Source organism: Lygodium microphyllum, chromosome 12, assembly GCF_053477565.2.
Source record: "Lygodium microphyllum isolate KBCC chromosome 12, Lygodium_microphyllum_v1.1.10, whole genome shotgun sequence".
Lineage (NCBI taxonomy): Eukaryota > Viridiplantae > Streptophyta > Polypodiopsida > Schizaeales > Lygodiaceae > Lygodium > Lygodium microphyllum.
This window is the reverse complement of record NC_141146.1, coordinates 58,833,601-58,861,206: the sequence shown is the minus strand read 5'-3', so window position 1 is coordinate 58,861,206 and position 27,606 is coordinate 58,833,601. Positions and strand designations below refer to the sequence as shown.

The following is a 27,606-nucleotide window of genomic DNA, read 5'->3' as shown; positions in this document are numbered from 1 at the left end:
TGAATTTGTACACTGGAAGATATCTACAGCTAAATAACAAGCATATAGAGAGATAAGTGGTGCCCTTCAGAGTGCTATAATCAGATGTCGGAGATACTACCCATTCCTTCCATGCAAGTATTGGAGGAAACTCTACAAGTGAATGGTTAGAGCATTGTTAAAATGCATTTTTCTTTGCATTATGTTAGGGCTGCATTGTGGCATCAATTTGGGTTGCTGCTAGTTTTATTAGTTCGTATAGCAAAGGAGTACTCAATTCACAAAACAAAGACAACTAGTTACTAGCAAGGCTCTATATATGGCAACCCTCATACCAATTTCAAGGAACTAACTCACTGCAACGAAGCTTTGGAGCTTTGTCCTAAAACGTGAAATTCAAATGCATAACCTGCATGAAGATGTTCTAACCTGTGGTAAAGGCCGTGCTTCATAGATTGGTGAATAGCCATCATCTTTACATTTGAAATAGACTGGATAAGATAACAGCAACCGGTATGTGCTATAGCACTTCTCAGGTGTCTTGCTGCCATACAATATCTGCAAGATTATAATGCATCAAGAACTTCCAGTTATCTCAAATTCCAGAAATTACTGAATTTCACCTAGGACTCACTGTTGCCAATTCCTCAATATTAACTGCTTTGTTCACCGAAACAAGTTCTTCCCATGCTATCTCCAAAAGTGAGGGATCCTGCAAAATGATAAGTAACCTTTTACAAATGCAATTCCTGACAATCACATTAGGTTAGTTTAGTTGTTTCACTCAAACCTGTAGACGTTCAGCTTCAAGCAGCAAATGATTTACATCCTTGGGATTAAAATTGTGTGCCCCTGGAACAACCAACTTTATCTGCTTTGGACGCACAATATGAGTATCTGCATTCTGAATATGTACAGCTGTCAAACTTCACAATTAAATGACAGTAATGGATCAAATGTTGCCAAAACTAAACCAATTAGTTATATCGTTGATCCCTTTTGATGTTTAGTATAAACTTGACCGCAAGCTGTATTTTCATTTTTCAATTACACAGCACACCTGATCAATCACATTCCAATTCTTCTTTCCTTCACGATTTTGCATTACACCAACAACAGTTCTTCCAGAATCCTTTTGGAACTCAACTAGAAGTCCCTTTTGAAGAGCTATTTTAGAGGGCTTTGTTTCACAAGGTGCCTCAATGCTTGCCTTCACATAAATCCTGCAGAACACCGAAGCAGCTTGAGGAAATGTGTGGCTTGTTAAACTTCTCAAGTTCAACACTCAAAGAAACTAACCCAGGGATAGCTTGTTAAAACTTCACATTCAATATTCAAGTAAATTAAACTGTAAGAAACCAATGTTGAGTTCTCAAGTCACTGTTTGTTAACATAAGCCCATGGCATAATGTCTCAACGAGTAGGCTAGACTTTACTTTGAAGGTTAATGGTTGTGACACTAGAAATAAATGCATGATATACATTTATGAGATCTCAAACTAGTCGTGCAAAATGGCATGTTTAGATGGGAAGTCTACATTCCACATATCCCAAATACTTAAAGCAATTGCTTCATCATACTCGATATCGATAAAAATCTGTCCAGAATTCTTAGCTGATGAACATCAAAACCTTCTCCTTGGTTCCACACACGTTGGCATGTACTGCCAGGTGTCTTTTGCAAAGAATTTCCACACTCCTAAACGAGATCTACTGAGAAATTGTGACTGATACAAAGTTGACCCTGACAGGAGGTGCCTATAGACAGGCCATCTGACCTAAAATGGCTCAACAAGTGTCCAAGACCAAAAGAATGGACATGCCCAGAAGTAAGGACACTGACCAAAAACGGACACAAAAGACCAAACTAAAAGTGAGAAACACTAACAGAGCTCCTGATTGCCTATAGACAGGCAATCTGACCTAAAATGGCTCAACAAGTGTCCAATGCCAAAAGAATGGACGTGCCCAGAAATAAGGACACCGACCAAAAACGGACACAAAAGACCAAACTAAAAGTGAGTAACACTAACAGAGCTCCTGATGTCCCTCAATAATTCAGTGTAGGGCTAACAACCAGGAAATTACCATGACTTCAAACACTTCCAAGCTCAGAAGAAGGAGAGGATGAAGCAATTTGATGTCTTGGTGTGCTACTCTGAAAGCTTAGTTTGCACAAGGAAACACCTCAAAATATGCTTATATGACTAAACTATGAAATCAGCTTCAAAAAAATAGCTCTTCCATGTAGAAAGAGCAAGAAACTCTTTTCCATGAGCCTACATATTCTTCTCGATTGTTTTTAAGATTCAAGTCGCATGAGCAATCACATGCCCATCCTATATAAGAACACAAATGTTGTTCCTACAACCATCACATTGGACCACAAAAAACTCTTCAAAGTTCAAGTAAAACCAACATAGGATCTAAGAGTGAGCTTTCCCTTCAGCTTAGCAAAGGCTGAAATTTTCTTTCCAACCCACTGAAAAGGTGCTCCATTCTTAGTCAAAGATTGTAATGGTGAATCAATTCCTGAGAAATTTGATATAAATTGCTTAACAGTATAAACACAATCCTAAAAACTGCAAACATTATGTCCAATCCTCAAATTCCAAACACAATGTGCCTCAAAAGTTAATCTCCTCCAAGAGAAAATCACTCTTTGTGTCACAAATGATCAACCTGTTCTTTCTTATTTGCTCAAAAATTCTGGCTAAATGCTCTTCAATGCACCATTATATCATCAAAGAATATGTCCACACACTCTTAGATGACATTAACAAATCTTCTCCATCGGCCTATTAAAAGTGTTAAGAGAACCAGTCAAGCTACAAGGCATGACAAGGACTCATAAAGACCAAAGATTGTCTCAAAAGTTGTCTTATGCACTTTTTTTATCAATTCAACTAAAGACAGTTCAATCTTGCAGTTGGTCCAAAATATCATTGATGATTGATCCTTGGAATAAAATATCAATTATTGATAGTGTTCCTATTCAAAGCCTTGTAAAAAACACATATAGGCCAAGAACCATCCCTCTTATGTGCTAGGTTGCACATGTGAACAAAAAGGCAGGATTATTTGAAACCAGCTTTTCTTTTCAAGAAAGGGTGGTGGAATTTTGATTTAAATTTGATTACAATAAGTAATTAATGCATAAAATAAATGATAAACTGAAAATTCAGCACTTTACCACTTTGGGCTAAATTATCCTCACAAAAAGAGACAAGCTAACACCGATGTACCCAAAAATCTTGGCAACCCTTGTAGTATTTCTTTCCACATTGATTCTAAAACTTCTTTGCAAAATGGGACAGGTTGAAGCTCCAAGAAATTGGAGGCCCATTGTAACAAACCTTTTGTATATCAATTGTTACTAAGACATTGGCTCAAGCCTCAATGATTCCAAATTGATTTGATGCCCATATACTTTGAAAGGTGATTTGTATTATTTACGTGTTTCAAAATATGACTAAATGTTCATCTTTCTATTAAGGGTGGCCGATGGCTAGAACACCCTATAATTATACTTAGGTCGTCATTGACAAGATGCCCAAGAGAAATTAAAAGTTTAGTCGGGCAGTCAGATTAACCAAAAAGCTCAAATGACTAAGGCTTTTACACTCAGATAGTCAAATGACTAAGCTCAATTTAGGAGGATACTATTTTTGAAAGTTGCTCAAATGGAAATTCTGTTCACATCATCACAAGAAATAATTTTGTCTTCAACAACTGTCCCATTCTTAACCATTTAAGAGATTTTTAGAGTAAAAGGTTTGGAATCTTCTTTCTCTAAAAAAGTGACATGTGACATTTACAAGAGGACATGTGTCATTTTGAATAGATAAGTGTCCCTACACTTAATATTTTCAGCAAATAGTTTGTCATTTATAGCCTCTACTTTCCACTTTTCAGCACCCAAGCCCCACACCTATATATATTGGAGGTCCCTCTCTTCATTTGAGCTCTCATGCTTAAATTTCAGTTGCATGCTTTGTACTCTCCTAACTATCTCTCATGCAGAAAACACTTTCTACTTAGCTTAATCTAATCCAAGCACTAAATAAGAAAATCGACTTGCTACCCGGAATTTGCAAAAATTAGGGTTCAAAACCCTAATTTTCAGAATTGCAGCAAATCAACCCTTCTGTATATGGTTCAAGCACTTAGTGCCTGTGGTTTTGTTGAAAAGAGAAAGGGGTTGGTTCTCTCAAAACTCTCTCTCTCTCTCTCTCTCTCTCTCTCTCTCTCTCTCTCTCTCTCTCTCTCTCTTTTTCGTAAAAGGTAATTGTATTAATTACGAAAAAAGGTACAAGTTTGCATGATTACAAGATACATGATGGCTCTACCCCATCATGTGTACACACTGACTCTCTACAAGAACCACACAACCAAAGAGTTACAAAGTCATGGCAAAGACACAGAGGAAATTGCCATATGCCAGGGACGTAAGTCCTCCCGAGGGAGCATGTCAGAGTGCCGAAGAAGATCTATCTGCCAATACAAGAGACTTTTAAGCCGCACAATATGCCGCTGAACATTAAAGGCAGAATAAAAAAGAAAGGCATTCCGAATGGTCCAGTTATGCCAACAGCCCCAATATCGAAGAAAGTGAAACAAAATCTTCATATGAGGCTGTGTCGGTGTGGGATATTTGGGCCGCGCAAAAACCCAATCAAACGGGCATAGCGAGAAACCAACCACCACTCGCCACACGGCCGACAAGAATGACCAGATTTTCTGAGAGATGGGGCAAGAAATAAAACGATGACGGGCAGATTCCACAGTGATGGTGCAAAAGAAACAGTTGCCGTTGGAGATTCAACGCTTGGAAAGGGCTGAAGCAAGCGGAAGACCACCAATCATCACCCTCCAAAGAAAGACCTTATAAATGAAGGGTGTCTTGTTCAACCAGCCCTCCATCACCGTTACCCTCCACCATGACCTGGATTTATGCAATCCCCATAGAGTATTAGCTTTAGTAACCAGCCATTGATGATCTTTAATCAGAAGATGATACATCTAGTTAGCTGAAGCCTTTTCTAAATTGAGCCGGCCTGCAAAGTCCCAGTCCTGCCAGGGACGATCCGTAGAAAGGGCAGGAAAGGATTGTCTACTCTGAAGCACCATCAAAAGCTGTTCCCATAAATACCTGTATCCACGAGGGATCCTGAAAAGCCTCCTGGCTGTACAAAACGATATCAACACATTGCGACTGGCAAGGGTGGCATCCGCTACCGAAGTTAAGCCCAAACGTGCCATGCGGTTGAATTTTGGTCGAAGCTCATGTTTACCTTCCCACGAAATTAACCGCGAGACTGCCAACAGTTCCGATTGAAAAGAATTAGTAGCTAAGCGATCCTCCGCTGGATGCCACTGCACCTTCCGGAGGACCTGTCTCCATGAACACACCAAATGGGCAAGCAGAGATGAAGAACTGGAGAAGCGAGAATCGCATTAAGAACATGCCACCAAGAACCCTGGATTTGAGTGTTACCATACAGAAGCCCGTGATCCTCAATAAAATAACGAGCTATAACGACCCATGGATGATGATCCGAGCACACGGCGCGAAAAAGAGACCAACGGAGCGCCAGCATATGAGTTTGGGCATCTAAAATAGCCCCTCCACCCATATGTTTGGGGATGCACACATGCGACCAAGAAATCCAGGAAATGCTTGCATGCAAAGAATCCTTCTTCCATAACATGAAACGAATAGACTGAGTAAGAGCATTCACTGTAGTAGTAGTCCAGGGCAGCAATGGCAAGAAATATGTTAGCATTGGCAACATAATTGTCTGGGCTACTTTGAGGCGAACAGGGAAGGGCCAGGCCTGAGACTTCCAATACATAAACTTAGCCGCCAGTTTCTGTGAAATCCACTGTAGTAGCTGCTTTGGGGGAACATCAACACCCAAAGGGTACCCAAGATGCCTGACAATGGAGCCACGGGGAAGAACTATTCCCTGCCAGTCCACTGACTGCAAATCCGACTCCGTGCAGCAAAGAAGGGCTGATTCCAAAGCGTTGATGCGAAGACCGGAAGCCTGACCAAAGAGAGCCCAAACATCTAATGCTTTGCGAAGGTTATCCTTGTCCGCACGTAGAATCATAAAGCTGTCATCAGCCAAGGATTGACTAATGAAGTGCTATCCAGAGGGAAGCAACAATCCAGCCAACTGAGAAGAAGCTGCCATGTGAGATAACATCGAAAGAATTGGATGAGTCGCAAGGGCAAAGAAGAGGGGACTCAAAGGGCACCCCTGTCTAACAGAGCGGACAAGGACAATTGGCTTGGTAACGCCTCCATTCAGCATGATGTGCGAAGACGCTGCATCACTGATAGTATAGATCAGACGAGACATCCGAGCACCAAAGCCCATGGTAGACATAAGTTCTGCAATGAAAGACCAATCCAGATAATCAAAAGCCTTTTCCAGATCCAATTGAACCAGTACGACCTGCTGATTAGAATGCTTTGCATAATCAATCGCCAGTTGTGCATTTAATACATTGTGCCAAATGTTTCTGCCCTTAATGAAACCATATTGGAGAGGATGCACAATGGCAGGAAGATGCTTATGGAGCCGGTTCGCCATTACTTTGGAAAAGATTTTATACATAGAACCCATCAAAGAAATTGGACGCCACTGTTTCAACATGGACGGCGAAGGAACTTTAGGCAGCAGTTTAATAAGACCTTCTTTCCATGAGGACGGCATGATCCCCATTTCCCACACCTGCTGAAACAAAGCCGTCAATGGTTTCCTGAGCTGGGTGGCAAAAAACTCAAAGAACTCATTGGTGAGACCATCCCAGCCAGGACTTTTATCCTTGGGCAAGTGTAACAGAACGTCCATAACCTCCTCCTCACAAATATCTGCCTCCAAAGTAGATTGCATTTCCTGCGGAACCTGATTGCGGACCAAATCATAAAAACTGAACGAGCATGAGCAGTTTGGCCTGAAGGAGGAGAAGTGGAACCAAGAAGGTCAAGGAGATAATTCCTACACATATCCACAATAGTCTCCAGATCAAGGACCATTTGCCTGTCTGCATCCTGAAGTCTAGTCATATTCTCGCGAGCAGGAGAGGCATGGAGAGCTCGAAAGAACTTACGAGTCTGACAAGCACTATCTTGCAAAGTCTCTGTCAGATGTTGCAATTTGACCTGCTGATAAGATTTTAACTGAAACTCTTTACTAAGATCAGCTAGACGCATTGCTAGTGACTGCAGAAATACATCATCTGGAGTGTCCACCAGCAAAGAATGAACCAACACAAGGAGATCCTCTGCTGCTTGTCGACGCCGCCGAGAAAGAGAGGCATGATGAATCCCATACTGCCAAGCAACCCGCTGCACATTAGAGAGCAATCTTTCAAAAGAAGCAATGCCCTGAGATGAGAAATCCAATAGGAATAGATCAATCAATTGCTGCATATAGCCCTAAAAGATTGCATGCTTCAAATAAGACGAGTTAAAACGCAAAGGGAGTCTATCCAAAAATTGCTTGAAAGGTGCAATGGGTTGTGCAAGGAGGTCAAGCTGGAGAGGGAAATGGTCCGACAAGGCATATTGTTGCAACACTTTCATTTCGAGCATCTCAGGAAGGAAATCATCATTCTGCATGATGTAAATGCGGTCTAATCGCGACCATGTTGTAGCATACTGGGCAGAACAAACCCCGTAGAAGAAGGGTGCAGCCAGGACCAGAGATCTTGCTGAAGAACAGTAAGAGCCAAGTCTTGCCATATACGATGTTATGGCGCATCCATTACCGAATGCTCTGATGTGGACTGTGAAGAATCAACACATATATTGAAATCTTCCATTAAAAAACCCCGTCTGCTAAGAGACAAGGAAGTCTGCAGAGTATGTCAAAGCTCCCGGTGAGCTAAAGGATCATTCGGAGCATAGAGGCCAAGTAACCATAAGATCTCTCCTTCGAATAAAACTTCAATGACCACAAAGCGGCCATGTACATCATTCTTAATAAGAACCGGCTGATATTTTTCATGTACAATCATAAGCACCCCAGAATACTGCCTGGCATGTGTCCCTGCATAGAACAAACGAAAGCCATGGCAATCCACAACTTTTCCTGCTTCGCCGTGACTCTTGTGCTCAACAGCACACAAGACATCCCACTGATTCTCATGCAATACAGTCCACAGGGCATGTTGCTTGTGGCGAGAGCAAATCCCTCGCACATTCCACGTGGCGATCTTCATGTGTATTCCAAAGAAAGTCAATACGAGGCACAGCTTGCCTCGATTTGACCTTTTCTGCGAGAATGTCCAGGACTTCGTCATCCAAAAAGTCGGCTAACACAGCAAAAGAGTTTTGACAACCAGCTTTGGAGGTAGATGGCATATCCGCTCACTTGGAGTTGGGACGGGGATAACAACGATCCCATGGGGTAATGACGTTACCTTTAGTATCAAAAGCCAGCTTCGCAGATGGACCCTTTGGACCATCCAAATACGCTCTCCTAGGTGGCTGTTGACGAGGAGCAGAATAAACCATAGCAGGAGCAAAGTGCTCTGAAGACAATATTTCTTTCCTGCGCATATACGTACGCATGGGATTTGGTGAGGCAGTAGGCACAGTATCCACCATGCCAGCAACAAGCTTGTTGCCGTTTTTCGTGCGTACATCCACCCAGTCATCGCCACGGGAATCCAAACCCGAGACCTGTTGTTTCCCTTTGTCCAAGACTTGAGGTGGCTGGGTGGCATCCTATGACGGAGCATCACACACCATGTCTTCCATAGGCAGCGCAACATGCTCAGCATCTGAAGTGTGGTGCTTCTCTAGGCATTCGGCCATGAAATGCCCCAATTTTCCACACAAAAAGCAATGTCCTGCAAAGTTGCCCTATTTCAAACAAAAATGTAAAGGATGCATGCCAGAGCAATTGATACATAACCACGCAGGCCTTTTCCGAGCAGTGTCCCATAACATGCACAGACGGTTGCGATTTATGGCCCTAAGGCTTGGGGGGACCAGAACAGTGCCCACAGCGGCCATGGCGTCCTTTAACAGTGGCCAATAAACAGCCGGACAATTTTCCACTTCAACCCACACAGGTCATTCACGTTGCAGCAGGCGCTGAAAATCTGCCATTGGGCGCCATGGCACAACATGGACCAAACGGCTCAACGAACAATGGCAGTTTAGACAGGAGAGCAGCACGGTGCGTCTCAGATTTCAACAGCACTTCAAAAAACCCCCGGGGCCCAATAAAAATCTCTTCAACACATTCCCCTTGTAGCAGACTTTGCAGCCACTGGCGAATACGGGAAAGGAGTGGGATCCGACCAGTGAAGAAGAGTATCACTGCACGTTCATAAAAAACTGAAAAGGAGCGCAAGACATGTTTCGGGTCCACAATGGCTTCGAGAACATCTTCTGTTGCAAAGTCGAAAAAGACTTCCTGATTATGTTGAACATAATCGCCAAGTAGAGTGTTGGCAAATTCCAGCAAATTCTCCCAGTCAACATCCTGAGAGTCCACACAATCCAAAGCAACCTGAGCATAGGAACGATCCTGATGATCCATTGTGTCAGCCGAGGTATGCTTAGTACGTTTGCCCGCAGGCTGGAGGTCAGAAGCAGGCGGCATCTCCTCTGTGCACGGAACCATATCCTTTGGTTCCTCCGAATCAGAATCCGGACCAAGAGCTGCCACCGTTCGGTCTATAAAATCCAGATCCAAGCCCGCCATCTTGTATCAGTACGTATGCCGATCAGAGGCCGATTGAAGAGCACGGGAGGCAGAGACACGCAGGCCTCTCTCTCTCTCTCTCTCTCTCTCTCTCTCTCTCTCTCTCTCTCTCTCTCTCTCTCTCTCTCTCTCTCTCTCTCTCTCTCTCTCTCTCTCTCTCTCTCTCTCTCTCTCCACACATCGCACCACTTTATCACAGCCGACAGTTGTTCCCCTATCACAGCCGACATTTGTTCCCCTTTTGTAGCCATTATCTGGAGTACCAGAGCTACATACGCACATACACATACACGATACTTATCACACTCACAGCACCGTATTTTCAGTTTCCAGTTTTTAGCTTTTCATTCAGCACTTTTATTTTGGATAGCTGGACCTGATCAGTTGTATCACAGTTTGTCTCATAGGCCAGTTTTGGTCTTTAGAAGACGTTAATATAACTTTCTTTCTTTCTTTTCTCTCTCTCTCTCTCTCTCTGTGTACAGAGCAACGAGCACACTGGACGGGACACTCCCTCTCTGATGCCTGTGGGGCTTAGGGTTGACCGCAGCTGGGCGCCTCTACAGAAGGGAGCAAAATGACCAGGCGCACCCGCGAACAGAAGAGTGGTTGAAGGCAGATGGGCGTCTGCAGTCGTGGCAACGCAAGCGGGCAGGAAGTCAGCGCAAGGAAACTCGTGAGGTACCAGAAGGGCGCCGAGGAGCACCTACTGGCGTTAGGGGGGGCACACGGACTGGCCATCCTCAACGGCCTCGACAGATGGCCCGGGTCGGATACCCTCACATGCTTCCCACACAAGCACGCAGCCAACTACATCGGACGGGGGGCACATGGAGCACCCACACAGAAACTGGGAGCAAGCACAGTGGACTATATCCTCGGCCCTCTATCACTTATCCCCGACGTCCAATCCTTTAAAATATCACCTCGCCCACTCGCAGTGGCTGCCGACCATGCATACCTACAATTTGACATAACCTGCAGGTATGACCTAACCCCCCCAGCAAGCAACCCCCCAAGATTCCCCAGGTACCACTTTACCAAGCTAACTACGAGCGCTTACTCCAACCATCTCAATTGGAGCCTGCAAGAAATGAACCCCCACGCACCCTTGGAGGAGGTCACAGCACAGTTGGTGGCACACTACACACCTCAGCTATCGAATACTTCCCCCACACATCTCCCTCCCCCCACTCCACCCCTCCGAACAAGAATGTCCCACAGAATAGCTGGTACGACGCAAAGTGCAGGGAAACCCGGCTTCGTCTTCAACAGGACGAAGCACGGGGAGTACACACGCATAAACAGGCACGCTTGATCTTCCGTCGCCTAGTGCGACGGAAGAAACGAGCCTACCTCTCCAAAGTGGAACACGAATTCTACCAGCTATTCTTAGGACAAGACAGCAAAGAGGCATGGAATGCGTTTCAGGAACCCCGAGCCCAGACGCCCATCACCTCCCCGGACACTTGGCACGCATATGCAACCTCACTATACCAAGTATCCAAGCAGCCCCAGCTACCCCGGCCCCCAGGGAGCAGACCCGGATCATCCACATTCTTCAGCACGCGGCGGGTTCGGGACGCCATTGACAGACTCCAAAATGGCCGTGCCCAAGACCACGAAGGTTTGGTAGCAGAGCATTTGACCCATGCTAGAGACATATTGGCACCTCTCCTAGCACACATGTTCAACACAGCCCTATGCGAAGGCTTCCCAGCCAGTTGGTCAGCCAACACCATAATACCTATCCTAAAGGCCGGACACCCCATGGTTCCCACGAACTACCGAACAGTCATGGTTGGCCATGTACTAGCCAAGCTCTATGGATCCATACTGTACCATGAGCTGAGCAAGTGGGCAGAGCAACACCAACACCGAGTAGCAGGACAAGCAGGGTTTAGGAGGGGGTTCTGCACCCTTGACCATATCCTCACACTGAGAGCTATCATAGAGGAGGGCAGAGCACATGGAAGACGGGTGTACTGCTGCTTCGTGGACTTCCGCAAGGCCTTTGACACAGTCCCACCAGCGAGGCTCACGCAGAGACTACAGGAACTGGAGGTACCAACCGAAATACGATGGGGGATACTGGCACTATATGAATCGGTAACGGGCCGAGTTCGGGCACCGGGAGGGCTGTCAAAGGAGATCACCAGCACCATCGGAGTCAAGCAGGGATGCCCACTCTCGCCCACCCTATTTGGCCTCTACATTGATGAGATCTCAGAGTACATAGATAGATTGGGCGAGGAGGGATCGAGCCTGGGAGAGACATTGATACCTATCTTACTATATGCGGACGACATAGACCTCATCTCCAGCACACCCTAAGGGCTGCAGCGCCAACTGGACGCACTACAGGCCTTCTGCCAAGACAAAGACCTAACTGTGAACCTGGGGAAAAGAAAGGTCATGGTATTCAACACGTCAACCCAATGGCTCCGACGATCGGTACCCCCCTTCACATACGGTGGAGAAACCGTGGACGTGGTCCAAAGATATGTCTATCTGGGGATTACATTCTCTAGACCGAGATTTACCCTGAGAAAAGCCGCGGCAAATAGACTAACCTGAGGCTATGCAGGGGTCAATGGAGAACCAATGTGCCCGCATACAGTCCCAGGAACCCCGGACAAAGCTCTGGCTTTTTGACACATTGGTCACACCAGCCCTCCTGTACGGGGCTCCCATATGGGGGTCCAATCTCTACCACACACGGAGGGCCCCACAGGATCAGCCACTGCCTAAGGAGGAGGCCACCTATGAGGGATGGGACCAGATGGAGAGACCCCTAATACTTATGATCTCACGGATAATCCAAAGCAAGCCCTCCGTACCACACGAGATCATCCGCGCAGAGCTGGGGGCATCGCCCCTCGTGGCTGAGGCCCTCTTCCAGACCATGACCTTCTTGCGCCGAATATGGGACCTGCCCCGGCACCGGTACCCTAGACTCGCCCTGAAGTCATCCAAACAGCTAGCAACACAAGGGGACATTGAGTGTGCTGGTATGCCCGAACAGAGACCTGGCTACGGCTCCATGGCCTGCACATGGACCACCTCCCCCCACTACAATACAGCCTAGACTGCCCACACCTGGAGCTCAGCCAAGAGGAGGTAAATCGCATCACCAAAATGGATATCATCCAGACAAACACCGCCAGGACATGGGTGACCCCCACATCAGAACTAGGAACCAAGAAGGCTTTCTACCGAGAACACTTCTTGCATATCTCCTCGGACGGCTTCATCACCCGCCCAAGCTACATGGACACACACCTGTCTCACGGGGTCAGAAGTGCCATCGGACAGATCCGCACGTCCTCACACCAACTACGGGTCGAAACGGGTAGATATGGGGCCAACCCCCTCCCCCCAGAAGACCGAATCTGTCAGCTCTGCCATCTCGAGCCAAAGACAGAGGAACACTATATCTGTAGATGCCCAGTGTACTACGAAATCCGGGGACACTTCCACTGCCTATTCAGCGAAGGATTGGGACCACTCTCCAAGGTGATGGAATTCAAAGACCAGAGATGCCTGGGGCTCTTTCTACTGGAAATACGACGCCACAGAGACCACCTCCTACGAACCACGGAGCAAAGACAAGGAGCCACCAACCAACGCACACTCAACGACTTCTACCAAATACCAGCTACCCTCCCCACCACCGAGACCCCACCAGCCCAACCGGCCTCCTGGCCCCCGGGGACTACCTTAGAAATAGCCACAGCGAGAGGTAAAGCTCGGCGACCACGCCCCGCCGGCCCCCGTCCCCGGAGAAGACATTGGTCGAAGATACAAGGGATACTACGCCGCCATCGGAGGGCCCTACCCCGCCGCTTTAGCCTCTCCATGCTGGACCGACCCATGCGGGACATCTTAGGATGAACACCCCAGGAGCAGTTCCACACCGCACTGGGAGTACCTCTAGACTGTATCTAGTCCAGATATCATTTTTGTACCTACTCAATTTAGTTCAACATAGCATAAATGTTAGCTTCACTGGGACTTTTGAAATCTCCCAGACATTTGTATGCAACATTTTGGTCTCATAGGCCAACTTGGCCTGTTGTAGACGTTAATATAACTTTCTTTCTCTCTCTCTCTCTCTCTCTCTCTCTCTCTCTCTCTCTCTCTCTCTCATGGTGATAATTTATCAAGTTGGTTAAGTTCAAAGTATTATCATTCTCACGTTCTTTCCTACACTTACACCCATGCCGCGAACTCCAAGAATACGTCCCGAGTTGAGACTTCACAATAGTCTGCAGCCTCAAAACTGTGTATTCTTGCTGCCGCCCTGACCAGCACGGTGTTGGTACAGCTGCGTTTTTACTGCAAGCCTGGTCATACAGCTACTGCACTAATTTTGTGTTGAGAATCAAGCTCGTATCTACTCGACTGACACTAGACAGTTATAGCTTAGCTAGACTGGACGTGTGACCTCTTTAATAAGCCAGGTAGGGTCAGTCAAACCTATCTCTTTATTACTATTGTAGACTTAGTGTGTAGAGACTATGAAGAATAATGAAGAAGAAGAATACAATGAGCCTACTACTTTGCTCCTACTCCACCCCTTTGTCCTTCTGTCTCTCTTGAACTTCTAACATGGTATCAGAACAGGTTTCCAAGAGAGTTCAAGTAAAGAAGCACAAGCTGACCTGTCCTGCAGACAAGAAAGGAAGACATGAATCAGTTGTCCTTGCTGTCCAAGGCCTGTTGAGGCATTCAAGGGGGTTGAGTAGCCTACCTTTTGAAGCATATGGAGCACTGTCGAGTGCTGATTATCATAGTACCAACCCGCAGCAAACACATGGCTTCAACTCAGTGTGGACAGCCCTGAAAACTGCACCTAGTCGTGGATGAAAGAGTGGACAGCATTGAAGCTCTGAAAGGTGCTGTCATATTTGGCTGTTGATTGACAGGTATAGTACTTACCTTCTGTTGCATCTTGGGTACTATGAAGTGCTGGATATAGCAGCAACCAAGCAGAAGTAAACACTTGATTCAGGCCAGCATGGACAGCACTGAATGCGCCTGCTCAGTGGGCACTGAAGGCGCCTGCTTTCTGACATTAAAGGCAACAAATAGCAGCTCAATTGAGAGCTGGCAACACTCAGAAATTGGAAGATCTCCCTGAGCATTGGCACCAGATATTCTTGCCTTGGTTTGAGTATCCGTTGAGCTGTAAATGAACAGCAAGTATGCATGTACAGATCAGAGTAAACTGAGGAAAATGCTCCTAGTCTCTGACAGTGCTGATCAGAAAATTCAATCAGCTTATGCTTGATAATGATACACTTGGACGACGAGAAATTCTTGGAAATGAAATTGGCATTAAATTCATGTGCTTAAGCACACCTAGAAGTGGTCTGAAGGTATATGTTACAGACAGTGTGATATCTTTTTGAGTCAAAGACTTTAGGCTTTTTAATGCCTTTACCCCTGTCACAGTTTGGGGCAGACTTGTGAGTGAATTGCACTCAGTGTGGTAGACACTTTGACTTATTTTTGAGGTCATATTGCTGCAGAAATCTTACTACAGTTTGGGGCTAGTTGTGCACTCAGTAGTTGGGGATATTGTAACCAGCCTTCCTTCCATGGATGAGTGGTAAATCCCTGATTACAACTTAATTACAGCAGCAAATAATTAGTGCAAATCTAAAAATACAAATTTACCTACTGATCTTGGACAATGCACACCCGATTGTCCCCAAAATTGGCGCCCCTTTCAATATTTCTTTAGCTTTATTGAAGAAGAAGTTGATTTACAATGGGATTCTCCAAATCCCTTTCGGTATTCCAACTCCCCTTGCTATGATGAATCACCAACAAGTCTTTAATTTGATTTGCCCCTTGATTCGGGCAATCAATTGGCCTTCACCCGCTTTGATGGAGATGGAAAATGTCCCAAATTCAATTATTTGTTGGTCCCTCCACTTGAATAGGCTAAAAATAGCTTCAGCCCTGTTGAATCCAAGTCTTGGAGCTTCCAATTTCTGGCACACTTCCCGAGGCTGCTGCTAAACCCTAATTTTTGCTACTATAGATTAGGGTTTACAGCAAAGAAATCTGAAATTTCTTAGTCTCCAAGGGTCCAAATGCTGAGATCTTCGGAGCAAAGCTATGAAATGTCTGGAAGATGAGAGATATACCTATAGAGAGAGAAAATTCAGAGTTTTGTCGCAAAGAATGACTGAAAATCAGTCAAATGCAGCTGTGCTGCCCTACCACAACAGCTTGTAGATGCAAAGAGCTGAAGAAAATCAGTCATTTATTGTTATTGCCCTGTCTCAACAACTTGTAGATGATGTCTCCCGCTGTTGATTGGTCTTCTCCTACCCATGGCATCCTCAGAAGGTCCTCCAAAGGCTGCAAATCAAACCAACAGCCTCTTCTCCCTCTCTCTTGCAGGCTGAATTTATAAAAATGCTTCTCTCCAACCTCTAAAGACGTTTTCAATCTCGCATGGGCATTTTTGACAAGTAACAACCTTCCCAAATGGGGTTTTCAATACTTTTCATAATTAAATATTAATTTTCAGCCTTTAAATACTGAAAATTAATCTAATAATTATTTTTATACCCTGAAAAATAATCTGACTTGCCAATAATTAAATTGACTAGGCAACTTCCATTCCGGAGTGTCTCTACACCATCTTTGACCATGAGATTGGTATTAGGTACCATTAAACGCCACTTCTCTAGTGTCACCAACTAACACTTATGGTCAAATGGATGACCTAAGCCAACAACTGGCACCAAATACCACCAAGTACCTGTGCAGCATAACTATAGCAACTTTTGCCTTTAACATTCCATGATTTTCTCGAGTCTTGGGCTTGTAAATTTACTTTAATCCTAGTTGCACCTCACATGTGTAACATTTACTCAATCGTGTGATTAAAAATTAATCCACATGTTAAGTGAGGTTTCAAAAATACATGTTCTCATGGCAACTTTCCCCCTTGAAATCCTTGCAATCGTCCTCGATTGCACTGCCAAGTGCATCAAAAGCAAAGTACTATAATGAAATTTCCATAGGGCATCATAGTCAATACAACATTGCGCACTGTTGTTCAACCATTCCATATGCCCAACATATGCTGAAAATTACCAGCCAACATAACATAACATAAGACTCACAAAGAATCTCAAAAACATTGCCAGATTATCATGTGACATGTCCATTTCTCATAAGCTCAACTCATCTGGCAAAACCAAACCATAGCATAGAATAACCAAGCATAAACCATGGCTAAAAACATCAATGGCATCATAATCTTGTTAGAGAGATCACAGTCAGGCAGGTTTCAGCCTGGTGCAGTCCAGTCGGACTGCATGCAGTGCCTGCAGCCGTTTTTACCAGGCTGCGCCCTATTTTGGCGCCCCGTTCTAGGTGGTTTTTCGCCTATTTATTGCCGACGTTTCCAGCAGTCTACACATTCTTCTCTGTCGCAGATTACAGACCGGTGCCGTGCAGATTTCTGTCTCTGTTCACAGATTTCAGACAGCAGACAGTGCAGACTGCAGCAGACTTCGAGGTGGACAGCAGGTCGCATCGTCGAGGTGGAGACACGCAGTCCAGCGCACTGCGCCCGTGTATATCTTTGTATTCAGCATTCTTTATACAGCAGATCTTCATTGTACACTGTCTCTTTCTCTCCCTTTTCTCTCTGCGTTCTCTCTCTCTCAGTCCTACGCTTCCGCACCGCTGCACTCTGACAAATCTATGCTGTTGTCCATGGAACTAGATGTAAACCATTGAAAACTGAGCATAATTTGATCATAAACTGATCACTTGATGATCTAAGAACTGATCACAAACTGCTGCAAATGTGACCCCAAATTGATCACAAACTCATTGCAAAAACTAACCAACAATCAATGCAAAAACTGATGCAAAATTGATCCAAAAAGTGACCATAAACGGTTCTCAAGCTGATCAAAAGCTGAGCTGAATACCACTGAATATTAATGATCATACGTTGAAAACCAACATTCGATAATCAGCCCCTAATGATCATTAATTGATGCTACACCAAGCATAACCAATGCCATACCAAGCATAACTGATTACACATCGAGAATAACGGATGCAAATGTACAGTTTCAGAGTTACAATGAAAACCATACCGATCTGCATACCAAATATAGTGACTAGTACACTATATAATGATCTCCTGGCAAATATATAATCAGCTACAGTACCCTGAATGTATGTTGAATACATTCGAGATCCACTACTTCTAGAGCTGTCCATTACCGAGGAGTGGAGGTGCTAGCTCCCTCACAAGCATCAAGTAATACTCTAGGCCTCTACTCTGCTGAACCTACTTAAGCCCGAACTAAAGTCAGCTCTAATTGGAAAGCATCAAGGTAAAGCTGCAACAACTGAGGATGGTTTGCCATGTCATCCTCCTCCATCCATTTGGCATCCATTGGTTAATAATTCTGAAAATTCACCAAGTACCTTCTGGAACCCTCACCCTTGATCTTCCTCTCTTTGTGTGCCAAAATCTACTCCGATGCCAGTATTTCATCGAGCTCTTCAACCTCCGGCTGAATTTCAGCACATCTCCATGAAAATGTCTAAGCAGGCTCACATGAAAGGCATTGTGTATCCACCAGTATGGAGGCAATTTCAATCTATAGCATGCACCACTGGTCCTCTCCAACACTTGAAATGGCCCATAGCTTGCTGTGATGAATCACCAACAAGTCTCTAATCCGATTTGCCCCTTGATTCGGGCAATCAATTGGCCTTCACCCACTTTGATGGAGATGGAAAATACCCCAAATTCAATTATTTGCTGGTCCCTCCACTTGAATAGGCTAAAAACAGCTTCAACCCTGTTGAATCCAAGTCTTGGAGCTTCCAATTTCTGATATACTTCCCGAGGCTGCTGCTAAACCCTAATTTTTGCTACTACAAATTAGGGTTTACAGCAGAGAAATCTGAAATTTCTCAGTCTCCAAGGGTCCAAATGCTGAGATCTTTGGAGCAAAGCTATGAAATGGATGGGAGATGAGAGATATACCTGTAGAGAGAGAAAATTCAAAGTTTTATTGCAAAGAATGACTGAAAATCAGTCAAACGCAGCTTGTAAATGCAAAGAGCTGAAGAAAATCAGTCATTTACTGCTGATGCCCTGTCTCAATAGTCTGTAGATGCTGTCAAGTGGCTTAACATCGGCCATAGAAAAACAATCAAGTACTTTGCTAATGTGAGAGAAACAAGTTGCTACTGCTCTCTATCTCTCATTACACACATGCCCAAAATGTGTTCAACTGCACCCAAGTCCTTCATGGAAAAGGTTGAATTCAGCTATTGTTCAATGCATTAACCTAGCTTTTATGCTTACCAGCAATAAGCATATCATCCACATAAAGCACAAGTATAATAAGACTTTCATCATCAGCCTTCTTGATATACAAGCAGTGATCTGCATTGCTCCTTATAAACCCATGTAAGAGCATGAAGGCATCAAACTTTTTATACCACTGTCTAGGAGCCTATTTCAAACCATACAAGATTCTCTTAAGCTTACACACCAAGTGCTCCTTTCTTGGTAGCCTTCTGGCTACTTCATGTACAACTCTTCTTCCAAATCACCATGTAATATTGCAGTTCTAAAATCCATCTGATCAACTTTAAGATCCATAGATGCTACGATAACAAACAATACTCAAAGAGTGGTCATTTTGACAACAGGTGAAAAAACTTCATAGAAGTCAATTCCCTCTTTCTGTGTCTAGCTCTTAGCCACAAGCCTCGCTTTGTATTTGGGTTTGCCATCCACACACTTGATTTTATAGACCCATTTGTTAGGAATAGCTTTCCTATCTTTGGGTAATGGAACCAAATCCCAAGTATTATTCTGATACAATGACTTCATTTCTTCCCGCATAGCTAGCTCCCACTTTTTCTTTAACTCACATGATAATGCCTCTTCATATGTGAGAGGCCCACCTTCATCTGTGAGCAAAATGCAATCCAAAGAGGGATCAAACCTTCGTATGGGTCTTCTGATACGATTAGACCTTCTTACCCAATGATTTGTGTTATCAAGAAATGGATCCACATCCAAAGGAATATCAATGATCTCATTATTTGGCTGCTGAACTATATGTTCAGGTTGCTGTAATACATTTTCAAGCTGTTGTAATTCATTTTTCGCATGCTGATTTTGTTTCCCAAGCTGGTTTTCAGCATCCCTTTGCTACCCATTTTCATTTGGCTCAATGATGATACTCTAGTTATCATTACCAGCATCAAATGGAGCTGTATTTTCAGTGGACTGATGGTTGTTCAAGTGGCTGATCGTGCTGAAATTTCACTTTATTTTTGTCCATGTCATTAGATATGACATTTTTCAACAGCTTTGACTCATTAAATACCACATCCCGACTCTGTAGCACCTTTTTCATGCTTGGAACCCAAATTCTATAGGCCATTTCACCTTCATCTCCATAGCCCATGAAGATGCCTCTATGGGATTTTAAGTCCAAGTTTGGTTCTGCTATCAACGAGTACATGTACATAGCATTCGCAGCCAAAGACCCTTAAGTGGTCATATGAAACAGATTTGCCAAATCAAACCTCTTCAGAGATGCCACTTTCAAGTGCACAGTGTGAAGATCGGTTAAAAATATGCACTACGGTCTTAAGTGCCTCTCCCCAAAATGATTATGAGAGATAAGTTATGGACAGCATGCACTGAATCCTCTCACATAACATTCGATTCATTCGCTCAGCCACACCATTAGATGATGGATTATAAGGAGCTGTAAGCTCCTGTTTAATCCCATTAACGTCACAAAACTTATTCTTAGATACATACTTTCCCCCGTTGTCTATTCTTGTGCATTTTAAATTTAAACCCTCTTGAGTATTAACAAATGCATAAAACCTTTTAAAGGCATCTAATGTCTCGCTTTCTTGCTTAAGCAAGTAAACCATAGCTTTCTAAAATGGTCATCAATAAAAGACAAAATAACAAAAACCACGATGAGTTTTTATTAGCATGGTGCATACATCAAAATGGACTAAATCCAAGATACATGCCTTCCTAGAGGCTCCATGAGAGTATGAACTCTTTACATGTTTTTCCAAAACACAATCATCACAAAAGTCAAGCTTTGAGTTTTTCACATCAACTCTTCCAAGTGAAAAAAGTGCCTATAAACCCTTTTGGCTCACGTGTCCAAGTCACTTGTGCCATAACTCCATGTGTGCCTGCACTTCAATAACTACAACAAACTTTATAGGAAGTGCCATAATCTCTAGTAACTAGCATATACCCTTTCTATATCTTCCACATTTCACCACCAAAGATAATAAGGTAACCCCTATTGTCTAGCTGCCTAACAAAAAGCAAGCTCTTCTTAATGCCAAGTACATACCTAACATCATAAAGTATCAATTCCTAACCATTTTCAATTCCTAACCATTTTCAAGAGCCAAGTGTATAGTGCCCATTCCTTCAATATCACATGCATGGTTGTTGCCTAGATAGACTTTTCCTAGGTTACCTTCTCCATAAGAAGAAAAACACTCCAAAGATGAAGTTACATGAAATGAAGCACTTTTGTCAACAATCCACGATTGTGGCAAACCATCATGAGCTGACAACAAGGCATCTATCACATTTATTTTAGTGATATACATGTCCTCCATTGTCATAGCATGTGGAACTGAAGATGCAACCAACAAATCAGCATCTTTATCTTCTTCTATCTCCTCAATAACAACATTAGATACCACATTTGCTTTTTTTGTTTCTTTAGGGATAGAGCTACCATCCTTTTCATTCTTTTTGCCTTTTGCATTAGCCTGCTTCTAGTGTTCTTGCTCCTTTTTATAGTACCTGCAATCGGGCTTTTTATGCCCTTTGCGTCCACACTGATAACAAGTGAGATCTTGTTGTTTTTCCTTGCTTTTACCAAAATTTTTGTTCTTATTTGCAACATTTTACATTTTTTCAGTTTTTCCTCTTATATTGTAAGCTAATCCACTATTTTTTCCACTTGCCTTGCATCTAATCTCTTCTTCGAGAATTGAACCACACACACCATCAAATGTCAAGTTGGGGTTGTTGCTCAATGATACAACCTGTGCTTCCCATGAATCGGGCAAAGCCATGAGTAAGAAGATAGCTCTCAATTTAGGATCAAAAGCTAGCAAGCTTGCATCCTGTAACTGACTCAAAATATCAGAGAAAGCATTTAAATGCTCTGAGACAGACTTGGACTCATCAAGCTTCAAGTTGACCAACTTTCGCATGAGATGTACCCGATTGACTGGAGTTGTATTTTTATACATAGCCTTGAGTTTCTCCTAAACTGCATAAGAAACAGTAAGTCCCTTGATATCCGAAGATATCATCTATGATAACCATTTTAATGTAAGTAATGGCATTTTTATACATTTTGGCCCAATCCTTAACTAACAAAGCAACAGGTTTATGTTCTGCCAAAGCATCATCACAATCCTTCAAAAAAATATACCTTGCATACAATCTTTCCCAAGATCAAAGCCATTGCCATCAAATTAATGAATCTCAAAGAGATTCTTTGTGTCAGATGTAGATGCACTGCCAGCCATCTTCAACAATAAAGAACTGTAATAAAATGTTGAATACTTTTAGCCAATAGCAAAGTTGTTGAATGTAACAGCAAGTACATACACTTGAACTTCCAAGATGTCCAAGAAGCAGATGTTTTGCTGCAATTTTAGCCTCAAGTACTGATTACAGGTACACGAATTAAATCTAATACATTTGCATTAATGACAGCTCCCACCTCAGTAATGCATCACCATAATACCCAAATGCAATAACCCAAGTGTTGTATATGCCATTATTGTGAGAGTGCGCTGCGGAAGAGGGAATATGAACACGGAGGGAGAGAGAGAGAGAAAGCAGAAAATAAGGAAGAGAAATCTGCACTGACTGAAATGAATGCTGAATACAAACAGGAAGGCGGAAGGAGACTGATCAGTCCCTGCACGCAGCCCACAGCGTCAGTGAGGGCACCAGATCAGGCTGATGATGATGGCAGCACCACCACGGGGGAGAAGGAGTGTCGGAATCTGCAAGAAGACAAGTGATCAACTGGGGAGGGGACTGCCTATAAATAGGCAAAAGGACAAACCCTAACCCTAACCCTAAAAATGGGCGCAAACCCTAAAATGAGCGCAAACCCTAAAAATGCCCTAAAATGGGCGCCCCACATCAGTGACCAAAAAAGTGGCCGAGCAGCCAATGGCTGCCCACTAAAAGAGGCCAAAAAGAAATACACATCCTAAGACAGCTAGTCGAGAGTAACTAGCCTCCCCCATCATAACACATGACAGACATGTCAGAGCTCCTAATGTCCTTGTCTGACTCAGACTGAGGCTCACAGGCAGGAGATGACAAGGCATGACAAACATGGCTGCTAGCAATTGTTTCACTGCATAATGAGCATTCAGTAATACATATACCAAGAGAAGCTGTCTTTTTACGAAATTTGAAACATCCCAAGTTCAAATTTCTCCCACTCAGCAATGAATCTGCTGTAATTTCACTGTCAAAGCTCAAATCGGCTCAAAATGCATCATCGATGCGAAAAGCCCCCAAATTTCTGGGGTGAATCTGCCCAATTGCATCAATACATCCTCCCGAGTATCAAATATGGGCAAATGTTGCAGAAATTTCACGAATTCTGCAAAACCTCAAAATTTAGGGTCCAAATGTGCACGAATTACAATGAAATTGATATGAAATTGGTTCAGCTGAGCAATATTTCACTTATATATGCAAAGCCCCAAAATTTCCAAGGCATGTGCGCCCAATATCTGCAATTTCTAAGTCAAATGTCACTATTATGCATGTCCAGCATCAAATCTAGGAAAAGCCCCAAATTTTCAGATGTAAATTCGCACAAATCTAAGCCATGTGCTTGCGACGTGAACCCCATTAATAAACAAGGAGCCTACTTCTGAAATGAATTTTTAAAAATGCCAAAAATGTCAAAAAACTGACAGACAGCCCCTGTCATTGACATGTCACCTGTCAGGCTGCCGTCGCCTGCAATAGACATCGCCACTCATCCTGCACACATGTCAACCTAACATCGCCACCCTACCACGATTGCTGCGGACATTGTCGCAGCTGCTGTCTGTAGAAATCGTCCCGCCTGTCTTGCAACTCCCTGCTTGTCACAACTACCAATGGCTGCTGGTCACGACTACCTGCACAAGTTCTCATACGCTGATACCAGCTTGAAGAGTGCGAGAGGAAGCAATCAGAATATGTCTGTCGATCGAGGTGTGTGCAGCAGTTGAGTGAACAGTGAGTGAGAGTGAGAGTCGAGGGATAGGTGTGTACCAATGTGGTATACACAAAGAATAAAAGAATGCACTTATACTTAGGATACGGTACACTTACACCCGTAAGGGTGTGCTCACAAGCGTAAGGGCCTTTACACCCAACAAAAGTTGGATCCTAAGGCACAAAAGTGTGCGTTTATTGGCTATGCTCAAGAGCGGAAGGCTTGCAAATGTTTTGAACCATCTACTAGGGGAAACGGTAATCAGCAAAGATATTATCTTTAATGAGTTGGCTTCATGGTTTGGGTCATCTACTCGTTATTCCTCATGATCACTCTTCGGATCATGTATATACTGCCATTCTGCAGCAGAGTACGACTATGTCTCGACTTACAAGTGATGTATCTCCGAGTATTTCGCCTTGGACTGGCAAGTTATGCAGTCATGCATCACCATCCACTGACCGCACTATGTCAATGAGGGGGAGAAATAAAGCAGAAGACAAAGGCAAAGAGAAAGTTCTTGATGATGCTCCTAAGATGATGACTTGAGGCTATGACTCAATGACCGCTTGGACAATGAATTTGGTATTCCATCTGTTTACATGCCTGGGATTAGGCAGACTACATATGTACCGCTGCATAAGAGAGGGGAATCAAGTAATCCACCTCAGTTGAGAAGGTCATAGAGAGTGAGATACCCTATTGACAAGCTTACGTATAGTGCATATTCAGCAAAGCATTATGCATATATGACAAAGGTCATGGAACACAGAGAGCCTGCTACATTCAGTGAAGCTCTCATGGACAAAAACTAGTGTAAAGAAATGGATGCACTAGCTGAAATTCAAACTTGGGAATTGGTTGCATTGCCTGATGGTAAAAAGTCAATTGGTTGTAAATGGGTTTATAAAGTTAAGAGCAAATCTGATGGCAGCATTGAAAGATACAAAGCCAGGTTAGTGGCAAAAGGGTATGCACAACAATTTGGCTTGGATTATGAAGAGATATTCAACCCTATTGCCAAAATGGAAACTATCAGGACAATGATTTCTTTGGCTGCAATAAAGGGCTGGAAATTACAACATATGGATGTAAAGAATGTTTTTTTGAATGGAGATTTGATCGAAGAGGTGTTTATGGATCAGCCTAAAGAATACATGCACCCTCAATATCCGAATTATGTCTGCAAACTGAACAAACCACTATATGGACTGAAACACGCTCCAAGAGCTTGGCATGCACGGATTAGTACTTACTTGTAAAGTCTTGGATTTACGGACAAGCTGATCATAGTCTCTTTACAAAGAAGACAAATACAAGTCTTGTGATATTAGTCATCTATATTGATGATTTGCTCATTACAGGAGATGATGGAACTGGAATACAAAAAGTTATGGCTATGCTGAAACTGAATTTGGTATGAAGGATTTGGGAGAATTGAAGTTTTTTCTAGGCATTAAGGATGTGAGCTCAGCCAATGCACTTTGGCTGATGCAAAGACAGTATGCACTTGAGATGCTAAAAAAATACAGTATGATAGATTGAAAACCTTTGGATACTCCACTGGATTAGAATACTAAGCTAGATGTGAATACTAGAGCTGAAATTCTAGATGTTACTATGTATAGGTAAATGGTAGAAAGTCTCATTTACCTTACTATTACCAGGCCTGATCTTAACTACTCAGTTAGACTCATTAGTCAATTCATGCAGAAGCCTAGAAAACCCCATTTGGATACAGTGAGACAAATTATGCATTATGTCAAGGCTACAATAGACTATGGACTTTTTTATAAGAAGGATATGTAGAGATCATGAGGCATGAAGATTGAGATAGTCAGTGTTCGTTACGCCCAGCGAGACAGAGTGAGAGAGAGCAGAGTAGAGAGTGTGTATGATTAGTGGGTACATTGACGAGTGTACCTCTTTAGGTTTTTTAGATAGATATATATGTGTAAGTACAAATGCTAAGGGCGTGTTCACACTCGAGCACATTAAAAGGCACGAGGGTCTTTATTCCCAACAACCTCCCGCCTAAAGGCAATGTGCCTTAAGAGGAGAAAAGAATCAGCTAGGTCTAGGTATGTACAAAGCTGAAATACATATATCTATCCAACTCCCATCATCTATTGGCAATGAGCAAACCGCTCTGCTGGAAGACCTTTCGTGAGAAGGTTTGCAGGATTATCATCTGTATACACTTTGACAAGCTCAATGCTCTTGCTGTCAAATACATCTCTAATGAAGTGGTACTTCACCTGTATGTGCTTTGTCTTCGCATAAAAGACGGGATTCCGTGCTAGCATGATAGCACTCTGACTGTCACAATGGACAACAGGTAACTTTGTAATGCCAAGCTCTCCCACCAGACGTGAAAGCCATAAAGCCTCCTTGCATGCCTTAGTGGCAACCACATACTCTTTGTAGTAGACAATGCAACAAAATTTTGTAGCTTGGAGATCCAAGAGACTGCTTTTCCTGTGAAAGTAAACACATACCCAGAAGTGGACTTTCTACAATCCGCATGACCAGCGTAATCTGCATCCGTAAAGCCAACAACAGATGCCATTTGCTTTCCAAAGCAAATACACAACTCCTTTGTGCCTTTGAGGTATCTCATAATACCTTTCACTGCTTCCCAATGCTTTTTGCCAGGGTTTGCCATGTATCTGCTAACCACTCCCACTGCAAAGGCAATGTTAGAACGTGTAGCAACCATAGTATACATCAAACTGAAAACAGCTGAAGCATATGGTATCTTGGCCATTTCAGCCTTCTCATCATCAGATGTTGTGCTGTCCTCTGCACTGAGTTTCACATATGGAGGCAATGGAACCCCAATTGTTTTCCCTTCCTCCATATTGAAACGATGCAAGACCTTGGAGATATACTCCTGCTGAGATAAATAGAGCAATCCTTTTGACCTATCTCTGAGTATTCGCATACCAAGACTGTGATTTGCATCACCAAGATCCTTCATGTCAAAGCTACCATGAAGACTTTGTTTCAGTGAATCCAAGGCATGAGTATCCCTGTCACCATTCAGCATGTCATCAACATACAAATCCAAGATAATCAGGCTGCTATCTACTGCCTTCTTAGTGTACAAGCAGTTATCCACTTGACTTCTATGAAAACCTTGAGTTTGCATAAATGTATCAAATTTATAACACCATTCTCTTGGTGCTCGTTTCAGCCTATACAAACTCCTTTTGAGTTTACATACCATCTTTTCTTTCCCTTTTTCAGCAAACCCTTCAGGTTGCTGCATATATATGTCTTCATACAGTTCACCTTGTAAGAATGCAATCTTTACATCCATCTGTATAAGCTCCATATCTTCAACTGCAACTAAGCCTAAAATGGTTCTCAAGGTAGTCATCTTGACTACAGGAGAGAAGATCTCATCAAAGTCAATTCCATGTTCCTGCTTATATCCATTCGCAACCAATCTTGCTTTGTACTTTGGTGAGGAACCAGAAGTGACCTTAATCTTGTAGACCCATTTGCATGGAAGTGTTTTCAACCCTTTAGGCAACTGAAGTCCCAAGTGTCATTTTTCTCAAGAGATTCCATCT

At 43.3% G+C, this 27,606-nt stretch overlaps 1 protein-coding gene across 2 annotated transcripts in view; it reads right to left on the bottom strand.

Annotated features, from left to right (window-relative positions):
* The window catches only part of LOC148027801 (ribonuclease II, chloroplastic/mitochondrial-like), a 65,723-nt gene that overhangs the window by 24,392 nt on the left and 13,725 nt on the right, over positions 1-27,606 (bottom strand). For both annotated transcript variants that reach the window (XM_087689499.1, XM_087689500.1), the window contains exons 2-5: positions 1,040-1,202; positions 770-883; positions 614-691; positions 409-537 (exon numbers count right to left, since the gene is read on the bottom strand). In XM_087689499.1, the coding sequence (XP_087545625.1) occupies positions 409-537; positions 614-691; positions 770-883; positions 1,040-1,202 (484 nt within the window). The remainder of the gene's footprint in view (positions 1-408; positions 538-613; positions 692-769; positions 884-1,039; positions 1,203-27,606) is intronic.